The 21,983-nt window shown below is 42.6% G+C and overlaps 1 protein-coding gene across 1 annotated transcript; it reads right to left on the bottom strand.

The window, feature by feature from the left end:
* Window positions 1-12,210: 12,210 nt before the first annotated feature.
* Window positions 12,211-19,267, bottom strand: LOC139551981 (dolichyldiphosphatase 1-like). The gene is made up of 8 exons (XM_071363308.1): window positions 18,936-19,267; window positions 17,635-17,735; window positions 17,220-17,304; window positions 14,554-14,653; window positions 14,327-14,425; window positions 13,997-14,125; window positions 13,688-13,777; window positions 12,211-13,566 (listed from the first exon to the last, which is right to left on the bottom strand). Exons 1-8 carry the CDS (start codon window positions 19,225-19,227, stop codon window positions 13,530-13,532), a joined length of 933 nt encoding a protein of 310 aa, XP_071219409.1. The 5' UTR covers window positions 19,228-19,267; the 3' UTR covers window positions 12,211-13,529.
* Window positions 19,268-21,983: the final 2,716 nt, after the last annotated feature.

Below are 21,983 nucleotides of genomic sequence, written 5' to 3'. Positions count from 1 at the left end.
AAATTTAAGAAAACCCTTGAATGAGTAGGTGTTCTAAAACTTTTGACCGGTAGTGTACAAATAAGATTATGACTTGATACATTTGAAACACGGTATAGTTGTGGCCTCAACCGGACTAGATTGTGAACGACTCTTGGCGGAATGCATTGCTTGACTGCCGTGAGAGTGATAATCACAATATCGTTTGTGAACTGCAGTGCCCCAAATGTTTCATTCTTGAGTTCAAGTTTGTTGAGGAAAGGCTGTGTGTATGTTTTGGTTTTACAATGTGTCCATCCTAACATTCAATAATCTATGAATTGTATTCATTCTTGCACCATGCGATCAATTTGGGAAGGCAAGTAGCCTAGTGTTTAGAGCATTGGACTAGTAACTGAAAGGTTGCAAGATCAAATCCCCGAGCTGACAAGGTAAAAATCTGTCTTTCTGCCCCCGAACAAGGCAGTTGTTCCTAGGCCGTCATAGAAAATAAGAATTTGTTCTTACTGACTAGCCTAGTTAATTAAAGGTCAAATAATAAATAATAAATTCTAAACATGTCTTTTTCTTCTCTATGCTGCCTACAGCTTGATCTATTTTTCTGCTTTCATACAGTTGAAGTCGGGAAGTTTACATACACTTAGGTTGGAGTCATTAATACTCGTTTTCAACCACTCCACAAATTTCTTGTTAACATACTATAGTTTTGGCAAGTTGGTTAGGACATCTACTTTGTGCATGACACAAGCAATTGTTCCAATAATTGTTTACAGACAGATTATTTCACTTCTAATTCCATGTATCACAATTCCAGTGGGTCAGAAGTTTACATACACGAAGTTGGCTGTGCCTTTAAACAGCTTGGAAAATTCCAGAAACTTATGTCATGGCTTTAGAATTTTCTGATAGGCTAATTGACATAATTTCAGTCAATTGGAGGTGTACCTGTGGATGTATTTCAAGGCCTGCCTTCAAACTCAGTGCCTCTTTGCTTGACATCATGGGAAAATCAAAATAAATCAGCAAAGACCTCTGGTTCATCCTTGGGAGCAATTCCCAAATGCCTGAAGGTACCAAGTTCATCTGTACAAACAATAGTACGCAAGTATAAACACCATGGGACCACGCAGCCGTCATACCGCTCAGGAAGGAGACGCGTTCTGTCCCCTAGAGATGAACGTACTTTGGTGTGAAAAGTGCAAATCAATCCCAGAACAACAGCAAAGGACCTTGTGAAGATGCTGGAGGAAACAGGTGCAAAAGTATCTATATCCACAGTAAAACGAGTCCTATATCAACATAACCTGAAAGGCCACTCAGCAAGGAAGAAGCCACTGCTCCAAAACCGCCATAAAAAAGCCAGACTACGGTTTGCAACTGCACATGGGGACAAAGATTGTACTTTTTGGAGCAATGTCCTCTGGTCTGACGAAACAAAACTAGAACTGTTTGGCCGTAATGGCCATCATTATGTTTGGAGGAAAAAGGGGGAGGCTTGCAAGCCGAAGAACACCATCCCAACCGTGAAGCACAGGGATGTTAGCATCATGTTGTGGGGGTGTTTTGCTGCAGGAGGGACTGGTGCACTTCACAAAATAGATGGCATCATGAGGATGAAATTATGTGGATATATTGAAGCAACATCTCAATACATCAGTCAGGAAGTTAAAGCTTGGTTGCAAATGGGTCTTCCAAATGGACAATGACCCCAAGCATACTTTCAAAGTTGTGGCAAAATGTCTTAAGGACAAGAAAGTCAAGGTACTGAAGTGGCCATCACAAAGCCATGACCTCAATCCTATAGCAAATTTGTGGGCAGAACTGAAAAAGCATGTGCGAGCAAGGAGGCCTACAAACCTGACTCAGTTACACCAGCTCTGTCAGGAAGAATGGGCCAAAATTCACCCAACTTATTGTGGGAAGCTTGTGGAAGGCTACCTGAAACGTTTGACCCAAGTTAAACAATTTAAAGGCAATGCTACCAAATACTAATTGAGTGTATATAAACTTCTGACCAACTGGGAATGTGATGAAAGAAATAAAAGCTGAAATAAATAATTTTCTCTACTATTATTCTGACATTCCACATTCTTACAATAAAGTGGTGATCCTAACTGACCTAAGACAGGGAATCTTTACTAGGATTAAATGTCAGGAATTGTGAAAAACTGAGTTTAAATGTATTTAGCTATGGTGTATGTAAACTTCCGACTTCAACTGTATATGACAGACAGCTGTGTGTTGGTCGCTGACCCGGAGGAGCACGTATTAATCCTGCTGTAGAATTAATTGTGACCAGCCAGCAGGTCAAACGAAAGACTGAAAGGAACGAGACTCTCGAGTCAGTAAAAAGAGTCTTTCAAAAAGAACAAATCATTTGCAATCTGCATATCACTAGCTAGTAGAAATCCCTGGGTAACGTTAGTATGCTTAGGCTTACTTTATTCGCTAGTTACCTAGTCACCTGTCATTATTTTCCTCATCAGGATAACTTCTAGCTGTGTTGACAAAGTTGGCTGGCGAACGGGTGTGATACTGTAGTGTGGCAAGAGTTGAGTCGAACCCGGCGAAATGCCTTGTCCGGGAAGTCGTTAGCTGACTAGCTAGGCTAGCTACATGTCTTGTTCATAGCCAAAACTCAGTCTGCTTAATCCAAAGTGTGCAGTAATTTAATTAATCCTGGTAGACAAATACATTCACGAGAACGTTCAATGATATTTCTCGCCAACATGTCGTTTCCACGTAGAAAGTTTACTCTGTAACACCAGCCGTCCGCCCCACAGTGCAGGTATTGGCAAGTGACGTTATCAGCTCGTGCTCCCCTAGTCCCGTGCAGGTGCTTCATGGTCAGGGCCTAAAATTAATATCCGCCAAATGCGGGTAGATTTCTTTTTCACCAGCCACCAGGCCCGGTCCTGGCTATTCTGCCTACCAAAAACATTGGGTACAATCGTGGGTAAACACACTGGGGAAGCCAAGCAAAAACAAAAGCCATATTACAACCTATGTTGTGATATTTGTGTTGTTTGCTCTATAACCTACTCGTTCATACACCACTGGTATATACAATAAATCCGTGACAACAAAAAGAACAGTCACACAGTGGCGGAATAAATTCAACTACACATTGTTTCATCACAAAACCGGAGAGCAACATCTGTCTGGTGAAGTCCACAAAGCAAATATTGCATGTAACAAACAGTTATATGACCTGCAGCATGGTCAAGCAAGTTAATGTTGTTGACAATTTACTAAACAACTTCTGATTTACAACTACAGAGTTACCGCAAGTCAGCACAAAGACAACAGGAGCTCTGCTTCCACTATTCCAGCACAATTTACACTTAAACATTTAAACATCATCAAATCAACAAGGCTATATATGCATAGTTTAATACACTGAAAACAAACTTAAAGACACCAAAAACAATTTAGTTCAATAAATGTTGATAAATATCATGTGGCTGTTCATGGTACTGATTGCTGTCTCTGTGTGTGTGTGTGCGCTTCTGTGCCTGCGCAAAAAAAAAAGTTGACTCACCCTACTTATAGACTAGTTGAATGCCAATGCCATCATCCTCTCTTTCATGTTTTCTAAAACGGTCTATAGCTCTGTCATAGAGTACGCTTTTTGTTTATTTGTTTTCATAGGCTACCTAGCTAAATTGCTTGCTTGCCTAACTTCCTCGCATGGACAAAAATTAACCAGCTAAGTTAGCTAGGCTACATATTGAACTTCAATCGTTTCAGGCCAGTGGCACAATATATTAATCTCTCGTTAGATCAGAATCGCTGTCATAATTGCCTACCCGGTTAAATAAAGGTGAAATATATATTTTTAAATAAATAATAATTGGCCTGTACAGAGAATTAAGTCAAAATCACAAATCCAAATCTACATCTTCAAATCAAATCAAATTTTATTTGTCACATACACATGGTTAGCAGATGTTAATGCGAGTGTAGCGAAATGCTTGTGCTTCTAGTTCCGACAATGCAGTAATAACCAACAAGTAATCTAACAATTCCACAACTACTACCTTATACACACAAGTGTAAAGGGATAAAGAATATGTACATAAAGATATATGAATGAGTGATGGTACAGAACGGCATAGGCAAGATGCAGTAGATGGTATAGAGTACAGTATATACATATGAGATGAGTAATGTAGGATATGTAAACATAAAGTGGCATAGTTTAAAGTGAATAGTGATACATGTATTACATAAAGATGGCAAGATGCAGTAGATGATGTAGAGTACAGTATATACATATACATATGAGATGAGTAATGTAGGGTATGTAAACATTATATTAAGTGGCATTGTTTAAAGTGGCTAGTGGTACATTTTTACATAATTTCCATCAATTCCCATTATTAAAGTGGCTGGAGTTGAGTCAGTATGTTGGCAGCGGCCACTAAATGTTAGTGGTGGCTGTTTAACAGTCTGATGGCCTTGAGATAGAAGCTGTTTTTCAGTGTCTCTGTCCCTGCTTTGATGCACCTGTACTGACCTCGCCTTCTGGATGATAGCGGGGTGAACAGGCAGTGGCTTGGGTGGTTGTTGTCCTTGATGATCTTTATGGCCTTCCTGTGACATCGGGTGGTGTAGGTGTCCTGGAGGGCGGGTAGTTTTCCCCCGGTGATGCGTTGTGCAGACCTCACTACCCTCTGGAGAGCCTTACGGTTGTGGGCGGAGCAGTTGCCGTACCAGGCGGTGAGGATGACAGGATGCTCTCGATTGTGCATCTGTAGAAGTTTGTGAGTGCTTTTGGTGACAAGCCGAATTTCTTCAGCCTCCTGAGGTTGAAGAGGCGCTGCTGCGCCTTCTTCACAACGCTGTCTGTGTGGGTGGACCATTTCAGTTTGTCCGTGATGTGTACACCGAGGAACTTAAAACTTTCCACCTTCTCCACTACTGTCCCGTTGATGTGGATAGGGGGGTGCTCCCTCTGCTGTTTCCTGAAGTCCACAATCATCTCCTTTGTTTTGTTGACGTTGAGTGTGAGGTTATTTTCCTGACACCACACTCCGAGGGCCCTCACCTCCTCCCTGTAGGCCGTCTCGTCGTTGTTGGTAATCAAGCCTACCACTGTAGTGTCGTCCGCAAACTTGATGATTGACTTGGAGGCGTGCATGGCCATGCAGTCGTGGGTGAACAGGAAGTACAGGAGAGGGCTCAGAACGCACCCTTGTGGGGCCCCGGTGTTGCGGATCAGCGGGGTGGAGATGTTGTTACCTACCCTCACCACCTGGGGGCGGCCCGTCAGGAAGTCCAGGACCCAGTTGCACAGGGCGGGGTCGAGACCCAGGGTCTCGAGCTTGATGACGAGTTTGGAGGGTACTATGGTGTTAAATGCTGAGCTGTAGTCGATGAACAGCATTCTCACATAGGTATTCCTCTTGTCCAGATGGGTTAGGGCAGTGTGCAGTGTGGTTGCGATTGCGTCGTCTGTGGACCTATTGGGTCGGTAAGCAAATTGGAGTGGGTCTAGGGTGTCAGGTAGGGTGGAGGTGATATGGTCCTTGACTAGTCTCTCAAAGCACTTCATGATGACGGAAGTGAGTGCTAAGGGGCGGTAGTCGTTTAGCTCAGTTACCTTAGCTTTCTTGGGAACAGGAACAATGGTGGCCCTCTTGAAGCATGTGGGAACAGCAGACTGGGATAAGGATTGATTGAGTATGTCCTTAAACACACCAGCCAGCTGGTCTGTGCATGCTCTGAGGATGCGGCTGGGAATGCCGTCTGGGCCTGCAGCCTTGCGAGGGTTAACACGTTTAAATGTTTTACTCACCTCGGCTGCAGTGAAGTCTCCTTCACTGCAGCCAAGTTGAGTAAAACACGGCCCGCAGGTTTTGGTAGCGGGCCGTGTCAGTGGCACTGTATTGTCCTCAAAGCGAGCAAAAAAGTTGTTTAGCCTGTCTGGGAGCAAGACATCCTGGTCCGCGACGGGGCTGGTTTTCTTTTTGTAATCCGTGATTGACTGTAGACCCTGCCACATACCTCTTGTGTCTGAGCTGTTGAATTGCGACTCTACTTTGTCTCTATACTGGGACTTAGCTTGTTTGATTGCCTTGCGGAGAGAATAGCTACACTGTTTGTATTCGGTCATGTTTCCGGTCACCTTGCCCTGGTTAAAAGCAGTGGTTTGCGCTTTCAGTTTCACGCGAATGCTGCCATCAATCCACGGTTTCTGGTTTGGGAATGTTTTAATCGTTGCTGTGGGTACGACATCGTCAATGCACTTTCTAATGAACTCGCTCACCGAATCAGCGTATTCGTCAATATTGTTGTTGGACGCAATGCGGAACATATCCCAATCCACGTGAGCGAAGCAGTCTTGAAGCGTGGAATCAGATTGGTCGGACCAGCGTTGAACAGACCTGAGCGAGGGAGCTTGTTGTTTTAGTTTCTGTTTGTAGGCTGGAAGCAACAAAATGGAGTCGTGGTCAGCTTTTCCGAAAGGAGGGCGGGGGAGGGCCTTATATGCGTCGCGGAAGTTAGTATAACAATGATCCAAGGTTTTACCAGCCCTGGTAGCACAATCGATATGCTGATAGAATTTAGGGAGTTTTGTTTTCAGATTAGCCTTGTTAAAATCCCCAGCTACGATTAATGCAGCCTCAGGGTGTGTGGTTTCCAGTTTACAAAGAGTCAGATAAAGTTCGTTCAGGGCCATCGATGTGTCTGCTTGGGGGGGAATATATACGGCTGTGATTATAATCGAAGAGAATTCCCTTGGTAGATAATGCGGTCGACATTTGATTCTGAGGAATTCTAGATCAGGTGAACAGAATGACTTGAGATACTGTATGTTGTTATGATCACACCACGTCTCGTTAATCATAAGGCATACACCCCCGCCCCTCTTCTTACCAGAAAGATGTTTGTTCCTGTCGGCGAGATGCGTGAAGAAACCAGCTGGCTGCACCGACTCCGTTAGCGTCTCTTGAGTGAGCCATGTTTCCGTGAAGCAGAGAACGTTACAATCCCTGATGTCTCTCTGGAATGTAACCCGTGCTCGGATTTCATCAACCTTATTGTCAAGAGACTGGACATTGGCGAGTAGTATGCTAGGGAGTGGAGCGTGATGTGCCCGTTTCCGAAGCTTGACCAGGAGACCGCTTCGTTTGCCCCTTTTTCGGCGTCGCTTAGGGTCGCCGGCTGGGATCAGATCCATTGTACTGGGTGGAAGGCAAAACACTGGATCCGCTTCGGGAAAGTCATATTCCTGGTTGTAACGATGGTGAGTTGACGTTGCTCTTATATTCAGTAGTTCCTCCCGACTGTATGTAATGAAACCTAAGATTACCTGGGGTACCAATGTAAGGAATAACACATAAAACAACAAAATACTGCATAGTTTCCTAGGAACGCGAAGCGAGGCGGCCGGGAGTCTTCATCCATGACTTAGGAAAAGACCAATTTAGCAAGCTAGCTACTGCAGGACATCAACACAAGCAGACCATGATGACGTTTTGTGAAGCTAAATCCAAACTGGCCTCCGTTGGGGGGTGTTTTTCTACTCCAGGACAATCCACAGTTGAGCTCAGCTCAAACGCTGATTGGTTAATTATTTTATAATTGTTTTATCAAGGGAGGCCAAATGCTTGCTGGCATCAATCAAACAAAATGCTATGGTGACAACATGTCATACTCTTTTGTTCCAGACAGCATTGGATACATGGGCTACACATACTGACAAATGTGGTGCTGTTTCCCTCGCTCCAATGATTTCTTCGGTATGAAAACACAGTGAGACAAAGCTAAATTCATTTTCTAATTTAAAAAGAATTATTGGTCAAATATTTGAGGAAGCATGGCTTCCCTTGGCATCCATGAATACACGCCACTGTGCAAAAAACACCCTCCTATACCCCGCAAAACTAGAAATGACATTGAAAAGAAGTCTAAAATACGTATTTTCCAGACATTGAAGTTGGGTTCATTTTAGTTTCTGAATGAAATTTGAAAAGACGTATTTTCCAGACGTTGAAAATACATATTTTCTGGTTGTTGAAATCAGGTTTATTTGTGGTACTAAATTAAAGTTGAAAATACGTCAATGTTTGAACCAAATCAAGGCCGGTCCAAATCTGAACCAATTATAGATGTCTATGTTTGATTCAGATTTGGACCGGACTAAAAATCTACGTCTGTGGACATGGAAATTAAAAATGTAAAAATTAATCCAAAAGAAGTCTGTGTCGGTCCGCGCTTACTGGGGTGTAGCCTACAGTATCAGCCGGCAAAGGAATTTTATGAATGCCCATCTACGTGGTTAGCCTACCGTTTGTAAAAAGGCAGTTGCATTGGTTGATTCCTGTGACAATTTGGCTATTTAAGTTCTGAATATCAGCTACCCAACTTTATCAGGAGTTATCCTAAGCCTACTTGCAAGGAGAATCAATATGTTTACACAGTGGGAATGCAGAAATCTTTTTTTGTTGTTGCAATGATCAGCTCATCAAAAATTGACATATACAAACTTGAAACCAATGATCATGATAATTAAGCCCACTGGGTGAAACTCCTGTACACCAGTTGTGAGTAGCCTGATTGTCCATTCCATATTGTCCATTTTACTTTGACCTGTCCTGTTTGTAGGATATGGTGTTTGTTAACATGTCAGCAAAAAAATGTATTTGCTTGGACACCATTAGGCTATTTGATTGGAGAAACGTACATGCTGTTAAAAGTGTCCTTCTCATTACATTGTCATACATTTTATCTCCAGCCTGAAGGCTACAGATAAGGCCACATAGCCTACTTTCTACCCTAGGCTATACAGTGGGGAGAACAAGTATTTGATACACTGCCGATTTTGCAGGTTTTCCTACTTACAAAGCATGTAGAGGTCTGTAATTTTTATCATAGGTACACTTCAACTGTGAGAGACGGAATCTAAAACAAAAATCCAGAAAATCACATTGTATGATTTTTAAATAATTAATAAGCATTTTATTGCATGACATAAGTATTTGATCACCTACCAACCAGTAAGAATTCCGGCTCTCACAGACCTGTAAGTTTTTCTTTAAGAAGCCCTCCTGTTCTCCACTCATTACCTGTATTAACTGCACCTGTTTGAACTCGTTACCTGTATAAAAGACACCTGTCCACACACTCAATCAAACAGATTCCAACCTCTCCACAATGGCCAAGACCAGAGAGCTGTGTAAGGACATCAGGGATAAAATTGTAGACCTGCACAAGGCTGGGATGGGCTACAGGACAATAGGCAAGCAGCTTGGTGAGAAGGAAACAACTGTTGGCGCAATTATTAGAAAATGGAAGAAGTTCAAGATGACGGTCAATCACCCTCGGTCTGGGGCTCCATGCAAGATTTCACCTCGTGGGGCATCAATGATCATGAGGAAGGTGAGGGATCAGCCCAGAACTACACGGCAGGACCTGGTCAATGACCTGAAGAGAGCTGGGACCACAGTCTCAAAGAAAACCATTAGTAACACACTACGCCGTCATGGATTAAAATCCTGCAGCGCACGCAAGGTCCCCCTGCTTAAGCCAGTGCATGTCCAGGCCTGTCTGAAGTTTGCCAATGACCATCTGGATGATCCAGAGGAGGAATGGGAGAAGGTCATGTGGTCTGATGAGACAAAAATAGAGCTTTTTGGTCTAACTCCACTCACCGTGTTTGGAGGAAGAAGAAGTATGAGTACAACCCCAAGAACACCATCCCAACCGTGAAGCATGGAGGTGGAAACATCATTCTTTGGGGATGCTTTTCTGCAAAGGGGACAGGACGACTGCACCGTATTGAGGGGAGGATGGATTTGGCCATGTATCGCGAGATCTTGGCCAACAACCTCCTTCCCTCAGTAAGAGCATTGAAGATGGGTCGTGGCTGGGTCTTCCAGCATGACAACGACACGAAGCACACAGCCATGGCAACTAAGGAGTGGCTCCGTAAGAAGCATCTCAAGGTCCTGGAGTGGCCTAGCCAGTCTCCAGACCTGAACCCAATAGAAAATCTTTGGAGGGAGCTGAACGTCCGTATTGCCCAGCGACAGCCCCGAAACCTGAAGGATCTGGAGAAGATCTGTAGGGAGGAGTGGGCCAAAATCCCTGCTGCAGTGTGTGCAAACCTAGTCAAGAACTACAGGAAACGTATGATCTCTGTAATTGCAAACAAAGGTTTCTGTACCAAATATTAAGTTCTGCTTTTCTGATGTATCAAATACTTATGTCATGCAATAAAATGCAAATTAATTACTTAAAAATCATACAATGTGATTTTCTGGATTTTTGTTTTAGATTCCGTCTCTCATAGTTGAAGTGTACCTATGATAAAAATTACAGACCTCTACATGCTTTGTAAGTAGGAAAACCTGCAAAATCGGCAGTGTATCAAATACTTGTTCTCCCCACTGTATATGCTACATGGTTTGTTAGATTATTTATTTTTACATTGGTGGATCGACGCAGCAATGGATCTCTCTAACAGCACTCTGGAGAGGTACGCTGGGAATGGACAAGTGAAGTATTTTGTGCCCATGCCTTTGACAAAGTGGGCACTGCTTATAACAGGACGGCATCAGCACTCACATAAAAAGCGTATATGCCACTGGTTGAGAAATATTGTCATTGTTTTTGGGCAGAATTATGTGAGGTTTTATGTGTTATTGAAGGTGCGTCTTGGTCAGTTTAGCTCGGAAAATGCTGCACTCGCCAATCTGCTGCCAGCAAATTTATGCTTGCTCTGAAATGCGATCAGGAGGCTCTGTACCAGTGGAGGTTGCTGAGGGGAGGACGGCTTATAATAATGGCTGGAATGGATTGAATGGTCTATAAATTACATCTCTGTAATCTAGCATGGTCATCTGAATCAGGGTTAGTTTAGCAGCTGGGGTGAAAGAGGAGCGATTACGATAGAGGAAACCAAGTCTTGATTTAACCTTAGCTTGCAGCTTTGATATGTGCTGAGAAGGACAGTGTACCGTCTAGCCATACTGCCAAGTACTTGTATTAGGTGACTACCTCAAGCTCTAAACCCTCAGAGGTAGTAATCACACCGGTGGGGAGAGGGGCATTCTTCTTACCAAACCACATGACCTTTGTTTTGAAGGTGTTCAGAACAAGGTTAAGGGCAGAGAACGCTTGTAGGACACTAAGACCATTTTATTGTAGAGTGAAAATGTTGTATTTTGCATGGTAAAAAAATCTGAGTGGCTGGTACATTTAAAATCTACCTGCCATAGTGGCCGGTGGACCAAAAAGTTCATTTTAGGCCCTGTTCATGGTTATGCTGGTCATGGCTAGAAGGGATACAGCTTTTGTCAAATTAATGTCAAAAGTTGAAATTTTTTGCATTTTATCTAACCCTTTTCCTAACCTTTACCTATTTATTTTTTAAATGTTATTTAACCTTAAGCTAATTATCCTAACCTACTACGTTAATTCTCCTAACCTGCTGCATAAGTACTCCGAACCTGCTACAAAAAGTTTTTTTTAAAGCTGGATCCCATCTAGCCATTACCATGTTTCATCGCTGTACCGCTGAGAAGTGGACCTAATTTATAGAAAAGTGGGCCTGACATGTAGTACTCCGACTCAGGGATTTGTTCTTCATTACACAAATAAACAAATAAATAACTTGACAGAATGAATATCATTCATGACGACATGTCCAAGTAAATTGATAAATGACAACTTGGGCTGAGTTCCCCAAAAGCATTGTAGCACTAAGATCATTTAGTTTAAATGGAATTAAGACGGACAAAAGATATTAGTTCTACAATGCTTTTGGGAAACAGCCTAGGGCAGGTACACCCTCCCAACCTCTTCACCCCTTGACACATCACATCAAGATGGGAAGACCATGATCATTTTATGGTGTGCAAATTTGATATCAGACAAGGTCTGATTCATGCAAATTGTTCACTGGGGGGATTTGACCAATGGTATACATCATTGAATTTGACTGGCTTAGTTGATGATCGGGCCACAAACAACCCCTGGTCTAAAAGCCATAATGTGGTTTCTTACAGTGCATTTCTCCTGAACATGTTAACATAAGTTGTCAACATAAGTTGAACATCTTATTTATGTGACATACTTGTGTATGATCTCTGTGCAGGTAGGTTCTACCTAAATGTCCAAATAATCCAAAATGACCTTCAGGATTGCATAATGATTCTTACATTGGCTCTCTTTTTAATTTACTATCATTCACTGAAGAATTGGAGGGGGGGGGGGGTCATACAATTTTAGATAAACACTATTTATTCAGCCTGATATGGGTTACACAAAATGATAATCTAAGAGAACTACTTCCCTTTATGGAGTTAATGACATGACAATTCCAAATCAGCTTTTAACCTTCACCAGACAGCCTCAAACATCAGCTCTTGCATTTCCGAGGAACACAGCATTAACACATGCTACAGGTTGACCTGAGGTTTAATAAAAAATTAAAAAATTAAATTAACATTAATAACATTTCCCCTCAGCAGTCATATCATTTGTTTTTTTACCAGATGATATGGAATGTTTTGAAAAGACCGGTAAAAAGAAAGTTAGGAACGACAAGTGTTAAGCCACTGTTTCATGTTCTCTAGAACCGCAAAAAAAAGGAAAAATGTAAGTCCCAGGTTTGTGCTCCTGGGGTGTCAGACATGCAAGGAGAAAGGGGTTAAGAAAACACTCCTTCGCTCCCTGTGTGGAAGAGGAATAGAAAAAGAACAGAGCCCTTTTATGTTATGGCTCGTTTCTCTTCTTCTGCATCATCTCAAACATAATCGAGACCTCAAGTTGTACAGAAGGTACACTAGCCTTGGCTTGTACAGTATGTGAGTGCTTAAACGCCTGCAAGTCCATTTTGGAACCGAATACATTGGGCTGACAAGATGTATCAGAGGGGGAAACGGGGGTCTTTCACATGTAAATAGTGTTAACCCCACCACCCACCTCTCATGTAAATAGTGTTAACACCCCCACACACTTTTCTCTTTAATTTGAACAAAGTACACATTTTTTATATATTACATGTTATACCAGAGTTTTAAAATTGGTTCTATTTTCTGTAATACAAGACCAAAAAAACAAACAAGGGTTTACCCCACCAATCTCATATTTCCCCCACCAGCAAACCCCCCAAAAGTCACAAATTTCATGCTGTATTAACACCAGCCAATGTTGTGTTAATTGACAAGAGCCCTCTGTTGGTTTCTGAAAATCTCTTTCTTACAGTAAATGGTTACTGTCTGTGTGTGAGTTTACAGTTAAAGTATATATTAATTTATCATTAAATAGTATGCCTCTTTCACGGTCTTGTATGCGTCGGGGGAGCATTTGGGCAAGCTGTACAAGGAGAGGGATGTGGACGGACTTGCTCAGGCTGCAGGCTCCGGGCCGAGTCCTGGCACTCTCTTTAGGTCCACCTGTAAATGGGTTGGCCATTTTTTCATTGCAACCAGGTCAGTCCAGAAGATGATTCTCCAGTGTGTTTTTTCTATGAGTGTGTGTGTGCGTGTGCATATGTGTGTGGTCCTTTACTCAGTTTCACCAAGGAACTGCTACGATCACTGAAGTTTTGTTCCAAGCTTCCGTTGTCGGTTTCTGGAGGATAAGCAGACATTCAAACCATTACTAAACATGTAAACATGGTTGAAAACATCTCAATATGAAGTCACAGATTGCTGTCCCACCTAATGTGGTAATTCAAATATATATGACTCACCTTGCCTCTGATCTGGTCACCGTGTACTCAAACCACAGGATGTTGGGGATCAGGCTTGTGTCCCTCACCAGAAAAAACTCTGATATCGGCCTGTCAGCAGTCAGGGTTTGGGAGAGAGGTGGGACAAAGTAAAACATTTTAAAAACAATAGAAAAAAGACATAATATCAAATGAAAAACATCAGTTTCACTGAGAATCTGTATCTAGTAACTACAGTGCATTCAGCCCAAATCTGTGCCAGGCTCTGATGGCTTACTTTCAGCTAAGCTTGTGTGCCCCCCCCCCCTGAGAGGTGTCCCCGTTCTTTACCATGCTGCCATCTTGGGGAATAGCGGTGTCAGCACCTCCTGTGTGAAGAAGAACCAGACTACTCCAATGGTGCTACCGGTCACTCCCCCGTAGAATACCTGACTCCAGGTGTGGTACAACAGGTAAACCCTGAGAAAGGGAAAAAAATAAAATAATAATATTGCGCAATTTTGGGGTTGAGCTAATTACGACAGTTATTAACAGCAAAACTATTTGAGGTTGGACCAAATTGAGCAACTGTGTCATGCTCTAAAAATACATTCAAATCAAGATTTTTTTATATATACTGAGTCTCCTCCTTCGCTCCATTGTCATCCCTCCCGCCCTCACCTGCTGTATGACACAGAGAAGGCCACACCTAACAAGGTGATGGACAGTATATGTCTCCACAGCAGCTCCACACAGCGAGCGTTGTTTGTTTGATGCATTCTAGACATGGGCAAAGTGCGTCAGCCAACATCAAATGTCACGTATGAATAATGACTATGAAAAATTATTATTTTCGTGACCATTTTTTCATTTTTTAAGAAATGTAGTCTGGGAGAGAAGTCACTCACCTTAAATAAAGAAAAAGAAAGAAGTAAACAACAAAAAACCAGATGAACTGGGAATGACTGGAGGGCATCCCATACTCAGTGGTCAGGGTTGCGTGAGCTCCTGGAATAATATTGGGGAAGAGAATAGACATGGGGTTAACCACATGCTACGAAATGAATCACAAATAGATGCTTTAGGCCGTGGCCAGACATATGGATGATATTAAAACGGATGAAAAGCAAATGCCTTCGTCAATGTCCATTTTCGTTTGTCAAAAGTTTAATTGAACTTTTGATGGACAGTCGGGCGAATTTCGTATGTAAGAACGACGGGCAAAACTGTAGATACTTCCAATTCCCCTCCACTGTCCATCAACATATAGGCCCCGTAGAAAATCCATTGGCTCATCTGTGTTTGACAGATACAAAATCGGTGTCTGGCCGGGCAAGACAAAACCTATTCCCCCTCGGGAGACTGAAAAGATTTGGCATGGGTCCTCAGATCCTCAAAAAGTTATACATCTGCACCATCGAGAACATTCCGACCGTTTGCATCACTGCCTGGTATGGCAGCTGCTCGGCTTCCGACCGCTAGGTACTACAGAGGGTAGTGCGAACGGCCCAGTACATCACTGGGGCCAAGCTTCCTGCCATCCAGGACCTTAATACCAGGCATTGTCAGAGGAAGCAGCAGCTTCTACCCCCAAGCCATAAGACTCCTGAACAGCTAATCAAATGGCTACCCAAACTATTTGCATTGCCCCTCTTTTACACTGCTGCTACTCTCTGTTGTTATTATCTATGCATAGTCACTTTAATAACTCTACCTCAATTACCTCGACTAACCGGTGCCCCTGCACATTGACGGGTACCCCCTGTATATAGCCTCGCTATTGTCATTTTACTGCTGCTCTTAATTTGTTTTTTTAGTTTTTTTACTTATCAGGTATTTTTATTAAAACTGCATTGTTGGTTAAGGGCTTGTACCTTTCACTGTAAGGTCTACCTGTTGTATTCGGCGCATGTGACAAATACAATTTCATTTGACCTAGTGTACAGTCATCGCCAAAAGTTTTGAGAATGAGAATTTTCACAACGTCTGCGACCTGTTTGTATGATGGCAATTTGTATATACTCAAGAATGTTATGAAGAGTGATCAGATGAATTTCAATTAATTGCTAAGTCCCTCTTTGCCATGCAAATGAACTGAATCCCCCAAAAACATTTCCACTACATTTCAGCCCTGTCACAAAAGGATCAGCTGACATGTCAGTGATTCTCTCGTTAATAACACAGGTGTGAGTGTTGACGAGGACAAGGCTGGAGATCACTCTGTCATGCTGATTGAGTTCGAATAACAAACTGAAAGCTTCAAAAGGAGTGTGGTGCTTGGAATCATTGTTCTTCCTCTGTCAACCATGGTTACCTGCAAGGAAACACGTGCCATCATCATTGCTTTGCACAAAAAGGGCTTCACAGGCAAGGATATTGCTGCCAGTAAGATTGCACCTAAATCAACCATTATCGGATCATCAAGAACTTCAAGGAGAGCAGTTCAATTGTTGTGAAGAAGGCTTCAGGGCGCCCAAGAAAGTCTAGCAAGCGCCAGGACGGTCTCCTAAAGTTGATTCAGCGGCGGGATCGGGGCACCACCAGTACAGAGCTTGCTCAGGAATGGCAGCAGGCAGGTGTGAGTGCATTGGCATGCACAGTGAGGCGAAGACTTTTGGAGGATGGCCTAGTGTCAAGAAGGGCAGCAAAGAAGACACTTCTCTCCAGGAAAAACATCATGGGACAGACTGATATTCTGCAAAAGGTACAGGGATTGGACTGCTGAGGACTGGGGTAAAGTCGTTTTCTCTGATGAATCCCCTTTCTGATTGTTTGGGGCATCCGGAAAAAAGCTTGCCCGGAGAAGACAAGGTGAGCGCTACCATCAGTCCTGTGTCATGCCAACAGTAAAGCATCCTGAGACCATTCATGTGTGGGGTTGCTTCTCAGCCAAGGGAGTGGGCTCACTCACAATTTTGCCTAAGAACACAGCCATGAATAAAGAATGGTACCAACACATCCTCAGAGAGCAACTTCTCCCAACCATCCAGGAACAGTTTGGTGACAAACAATGCCTTTTCAAGCATGATGGAGCACCTTGCCATAAGGCAAAAGTGATAACTAAGTGGCTCGGGGAACAAAACATCGATATTTTGGGTCAATGGCCAGGAAACTCCCCAGACCTTAATCCCATTGAGACCTTGTGGTCAATCCTCAAGAGGCGGGTGGACAAACAAAAACCCACAAATTCTGACAAACTCCAAGCATTGATTATGCAAGAATGGGCTGCCATCAGTCAGGATGTGGCCCAGAAGTTAATTGACAGCATGCCAGGGTGGATTGCAGAGGTCTTGAAAAAGAAGGGTCAACACTGCAAATATTGACTCTTTGCATCAACCTCATGTAATGTCAATAAAAGCCTTTGACACTTATGAAATGCTTGAAATTATACTTCAGTATTCCATAGTAACATCTGACAAAAATATCTAAAGACACTAAAGCAGCAAACTTTGTGGAAATTAATATTGGTGTCATTCTCAAAACATTTGGCCACGACTGTATATTTGATGCACAGACACTTTTTATTGGTGTATGTACTGGGTAACTGCAGTAAGTGGCTTGTCACTTTCCTCACCTTCACATGGGCGGGGCTCCCTTAAAATATGCTTCAGCAGCCAGTTCACCCCTTCGTTCAGTACGAGCCCACCGAAGAAGGAGATCTATGAAAGAGGAATGGGAAAAGGATTAGGTGTGATAATTTGCTTAAGTCCACACTGTGAATGGATACAGCTTTTAGAAAGGTGCTTACAGTAATGCATCTTTCAATATTACCCTAATCTTTAATATTAATGGCCAATGATAATCTAATCTATATGACCTTGTACAAGCATTTCTGTATGTAGAGTTCTAGCATGCGTCATGTGAATGTGACACGTGTCCTGTCCTCATTTAGTGGTCCAGCAGGGACTTGGGTAGCCCATTTGGGACCTCTTATGGATTTCTGTAATAGAGGTCCCATATGGGGCAAGGATCTGGGTTATATTACTTACCGTGTGCAGTTCACGCTTGAACACTATGAGGGTGACAAATCCCACAAGGATCACTATGGGTAGCAGGCTGGTGTAGGCCAACAATTGTCCCGTCAGATCACCTTTGGGGGAAAAAATATAATATAAACAATCCCTTTGCAAGACAATTTGAACACTCGGGAGGGGCTCCCAAGTGGCACAGCGGTCTAAGGCACTGCATCTCAGTGCCATCACTACAGACCCTGGTTCAATTCCAGGCTTTATCACAACCGGACGTGATTGGGAGTCCCATAGGGTGGCGCACAATTGGCATTGGCCCAGCATCGTCCGGGTTAGGCCGTCACTGTAAATAAGAATTTGTTCTTAACTGACTTGCCTAGTTAAATAAAGGTTAAATAAAATAAATACAAATTCAGGGAAATGTACAGTGGGGCATGGGGATATTTAGGTTGTGGAGTGGCTACCTATCTAGTATGCTATGGCAGAGTTCTCATGCCTTTACCTTTCCAATACACTTACTGTCAGATCAGTGATGATTGAAGGAGAAGGGGCATGCATCAAGCAGCAGTTACATTCTCAATGCCTGGATATTATACAGCAAATTGTTAAGTTAAATATTCAAACGCCATTAATGTAGCTTGTTTAATTGCATGATGATGAGATTAATTTTGTATCAGCACCCACATGCCATTACAATGGATGCAGGGTTAGTTTGCCAGCTAGCTAGTTGGTTAATATGAGTCTATAGCTAGCTTAGCTAGCTAACATCAAGGTGTGTATACATTACAAATGATCAATTTGCGTGAGAAAAGAAAAGGTACACAACCTACATATAGTTTGGCCATTTTCTAGGCTTGGAAGGCGTAACCTTGCTAGCCAATTTACTACCGTACAGTGTCTTTCAGCTAACTAGCTACTTTGCGATCAACAAAACATAGTTGGCTATACCGGGCCAGTAACTAGTCAAGTAGGAAATTATACCCGAAAAACTTTAAACTACATTTTATTCTGGGCATACGCTGTTTCATGACCATTTAAGTTCAACATTTTATGTAGCAACGCAAACTCGAACTAGTTAACTTGGCATTGTGGACAACTTTTCCAACTGCGCATGCGGAACTGTCACACTATTTGGCAGTTAATGTTAGCAACGTTCTCTGAGGAGCAGTGTATATGCTTTTTATTGTCTCACTATTTGGCAGGTCACGTCGGTCGTGCCAATTCAATCGCAAAACACCCCACGATATCTTGCAGATTACCAAAGCATCGAGTATCTATCAGACAAATGTAAAATAATAATAATGACTAGTCAATACACTTACCAGCAGGGAACTCTACGTGGGTTAGAGATATCGACCGCCATCGAGGTGGTACCGAGCAGTGTTCTTCCGACGCCATTTTACCCGGACACCGGGCAATGTGGATCAACGAATCAAAACGTAATACCAAAGTCCGTCTAACCAATACGAAACACAATCCCTTCAACCATTCACAATACTCGAACAAACCTGTACTGGAATATAAAGGAGGAGTTATCGTCCAAAGAGGGGGTTCGATTAATCCCGCCCGGGGCCCGTGTAGTACTGTTTTGAATCTGCTGAAAATTAATTGCATTAGATTTGGAACCGGGCTGCTTCCTGGGCGTGAGCCAGGTGGTCTGTTCAAAACCCACAGCAATATCGGTTCGAAACAAAAGTGATGTAATTAATCACGTGTAGTAACGCCGTGTTCAAAACTCAGAAATCTCGGACTTCTGTGAGTTCACGACAAAATGGAACTCGGGAAAAAACGACGCCGACTGGGAAAATTCGTTTTGGTCATACATCTCGGAATTCCAATTCGGTAACTCGGAGCACCTTATAGAGCTCGACTTTCTGACCTGAAAATGACTGACGTGATTCAACCTTTTTTTATGAGTTTCCAGTTGTCTGGAAAGCACCATCATTACTAGGATTCTGTGTTTCCAATGCAAAAGGGATTGCTTTTGTTAAAGAAAACAAATTATTATATGGAAACATTTATTACATGGAAAAGTGATGTATGTTTCTGTAGGATGCACCATGCTGCCATGTTGACGAAATGACAGAGTGGTGCAGATTATTGTTTGATTTGGGAAGGGTGCGCCTCCCTCCCCACTTTCGCTGGATGATGTGACAGGCCTTGCCCAGGGCCCCAGGCTCAGCATAATCTAATCCGCCCAATGATCATAGTGCTATTGCGAGAGTCTTGTCCAATCACAGGTTCGCAACTTTCACTGGGGACAGGGGGGACATGATGTGCGTGATGTATTGTCTCTACCTGCTTGTCCTTTGTGCTGTTGTCTGTGCCCAATAATGTTTGTACCATGTTTTGTGCTGCTACCATGTTGTGTTGCTACCATGCTGTGTTGTCATGTGTTGCTGCCTTTCTATGTTGTCGTCTTAGGGCTCTCTTTATGTAGTGTTGTCTCTCTTGTCGTGATGTGTGTTTCGTCCTATATATATATTTTTTTTTCAGCCCCCCTCCCTGCAGGAGGCCTTTTGCCTTTTGGTAGGCCGTCATTGTAAATAAGAATTTGTTCTTAACTGACTTGCCTAGTTAAATAAAATAAAAAATGACCCCCCCACACACATTCTGAAATGGCATTTTTGTCCCCCCCAATTTTATCATTCCACTATGATACAAAATGCGGCACCAGTGTGCTTTAGGACCATGCGGATGCCTCAGAGCTGTCGGGTAGGCTGTTTTCCGGCTGAAATGCAAGGACAAAACAGAACTTGCGGACAGGCTGTGTGAAGGCAAAGCTTCTGAAAGGCTGGTGTATAGGACCAGTATGGGAGAGATAGAGGGAGCTGCTGTCTGTGTACTTGCGCTTTTTCTCTGAGTTGTACAAGCAAGCAGAGCAGAAACTGGCTACTCTTTAGTTGACAGATCTAGCTGGCAAGGTAACTGCTGTTTGACAGAAGAAAAAAAATATTCGCAGTGCTGAGCTAGTAGTGTAACTGATGTGTTACGTTATCCAATGTTTCATCCCCTCTTGACTTAAGTGAATGAACTACTAGCAGCTAGTTAGCTAGCTAGTAACTACCACAGCCAGTTCAGCTCTAGCTAGCCTATGGCTATCTGTCAGGTAGCAGTATCTAACAGCTGTTGTGTGTATGGAAATGTTTTGTAGTCTTTGTTTCCCATTTCAACAGAAGTAAATTTGATGATGTACCATTATACCATTAGCTAGAGCTAGCCAAAAGTTTGCTAATGTTAGCTAGCTAATTCACTAACTTGAGCTATTTCTGCCTCAATCACACTAGATCTGAATTCAACAATGAAACGAGCAGCCAAGTGGTTGAAGAGCGATATATTCTGTTTCTTCAGCGTAATGTGAGTTTCTATTAGTCAGTATAGCAATGTAACGTTATTGATCTGTCAGTTTCCCTACCTAATTCCATACTTTTCACACTGCCACGGTATAAACAGCTCTATAGGCTTCACTGTCATGGTGCACAGTCAGTACACAACACAATACTCATCATGTCTTAGCAGGATCAGATGGTGACAGGTGTCCCTGCAGGGTCAGAGAGCCAGGGAAGGCCAGTCTACGAAGCTCAGGTGAATTTTGCAGTATATTATAACAATCAGTGAATGGATACCAAGTTCCATCTTGAGTTGATGTAGGCTACAGTCTGGGAATAATGGCCATTTCAACTATTGAACCATTGATTATATTCTTCGATGATATGTATAAATGTACAGCAAGGTATTTCTTTGTCATGCGTCATCTGAACAGGGTCAGATGGTGACAGGGGGTCCAGCAGGGTCAGGCAAACAGGGAAGACGGCGCTGAGGTGAACATTTGCAGATACAACACTTTGTTCTCTGTGCAGCTAACACTGGACAAGCAAGAAGCTTCAAAGATTTAAAATATTTTAAGGCAGTCTGACAAACCTCTAAAGATGTCAAACAAAAATGATCTGGAAGACACTTCATGATGATGAATGGATACAGATATGTTAGAATGCCCAGTCATGTTCATATAATCTCAGACATAAATGACTGCAATGTAAGACCATCCATAGAACTATATGCCAGTTAAACTGAATATCATGCACTCAGAAATGTTGTTACTCTGCTGGAGGTGAGAAACACAAAAGGGGACATATTTTGAAGGCTGGCTGATTTCTGGTAAAGAGTATGTTCTTTTAACTCAGCATGTCTACAGATTCTCCCTGTTTTTGTTTGCTTGGAAATGTTGATACTGGAGACTTATCAGAAGAAACTGTGTAACCTAGCATTTATAGCGGCTAAGAAATGCATTGCCATTAATTGGAAAGTTTGTTATCCTCCCACAATGTCACAATGGATAGCAGAAATGTCAAGTTATGCATCACTTGATT

This window comes from Salvelinus alpinus, chromosome 24 (genome assembly GCF_045679555.1).
Source record: "Salvelinus alpinus chromosome 24, SLU_Salpinus.1, whole genome shotgun sequence".
In the NCBI taxonomy this organism is placed as follows: domain Eukaryota; kingdom Metazoa; phylum Chordata; class Actinopteri; order Salmoniformes; family Salmonidae; genus Salvelinus; species Salvelinus alpinus.
Note: the sequence above shows the minus strand (reverse complement) of the source record. Positions and strands in the feature narration are given on the sequence as shown.

Coding starts and splice junctions, on each gene's coding strand:
- LOC139551981 (XM_071363308.1), bottom strand. CDS start 19,227: ATGCAATTAATTTTCAGCAGATTCAAAACAGTACTACACGGGCCCCGG. Junction 17,736..18,935: donor CCACGTAGAGTTCCCTGCTG/GTAAGTGTATTG, acceptor TTTCCCCCAAAG/GTGATCTGACGGGACAATTG. Junction 13,778..13,996: donor TTCCCCAAGATGGCAGCATG/GTAAAGAACGGG, acceptor GACTGCTGACAG/GCCGATATCAGAGTTTTTTC.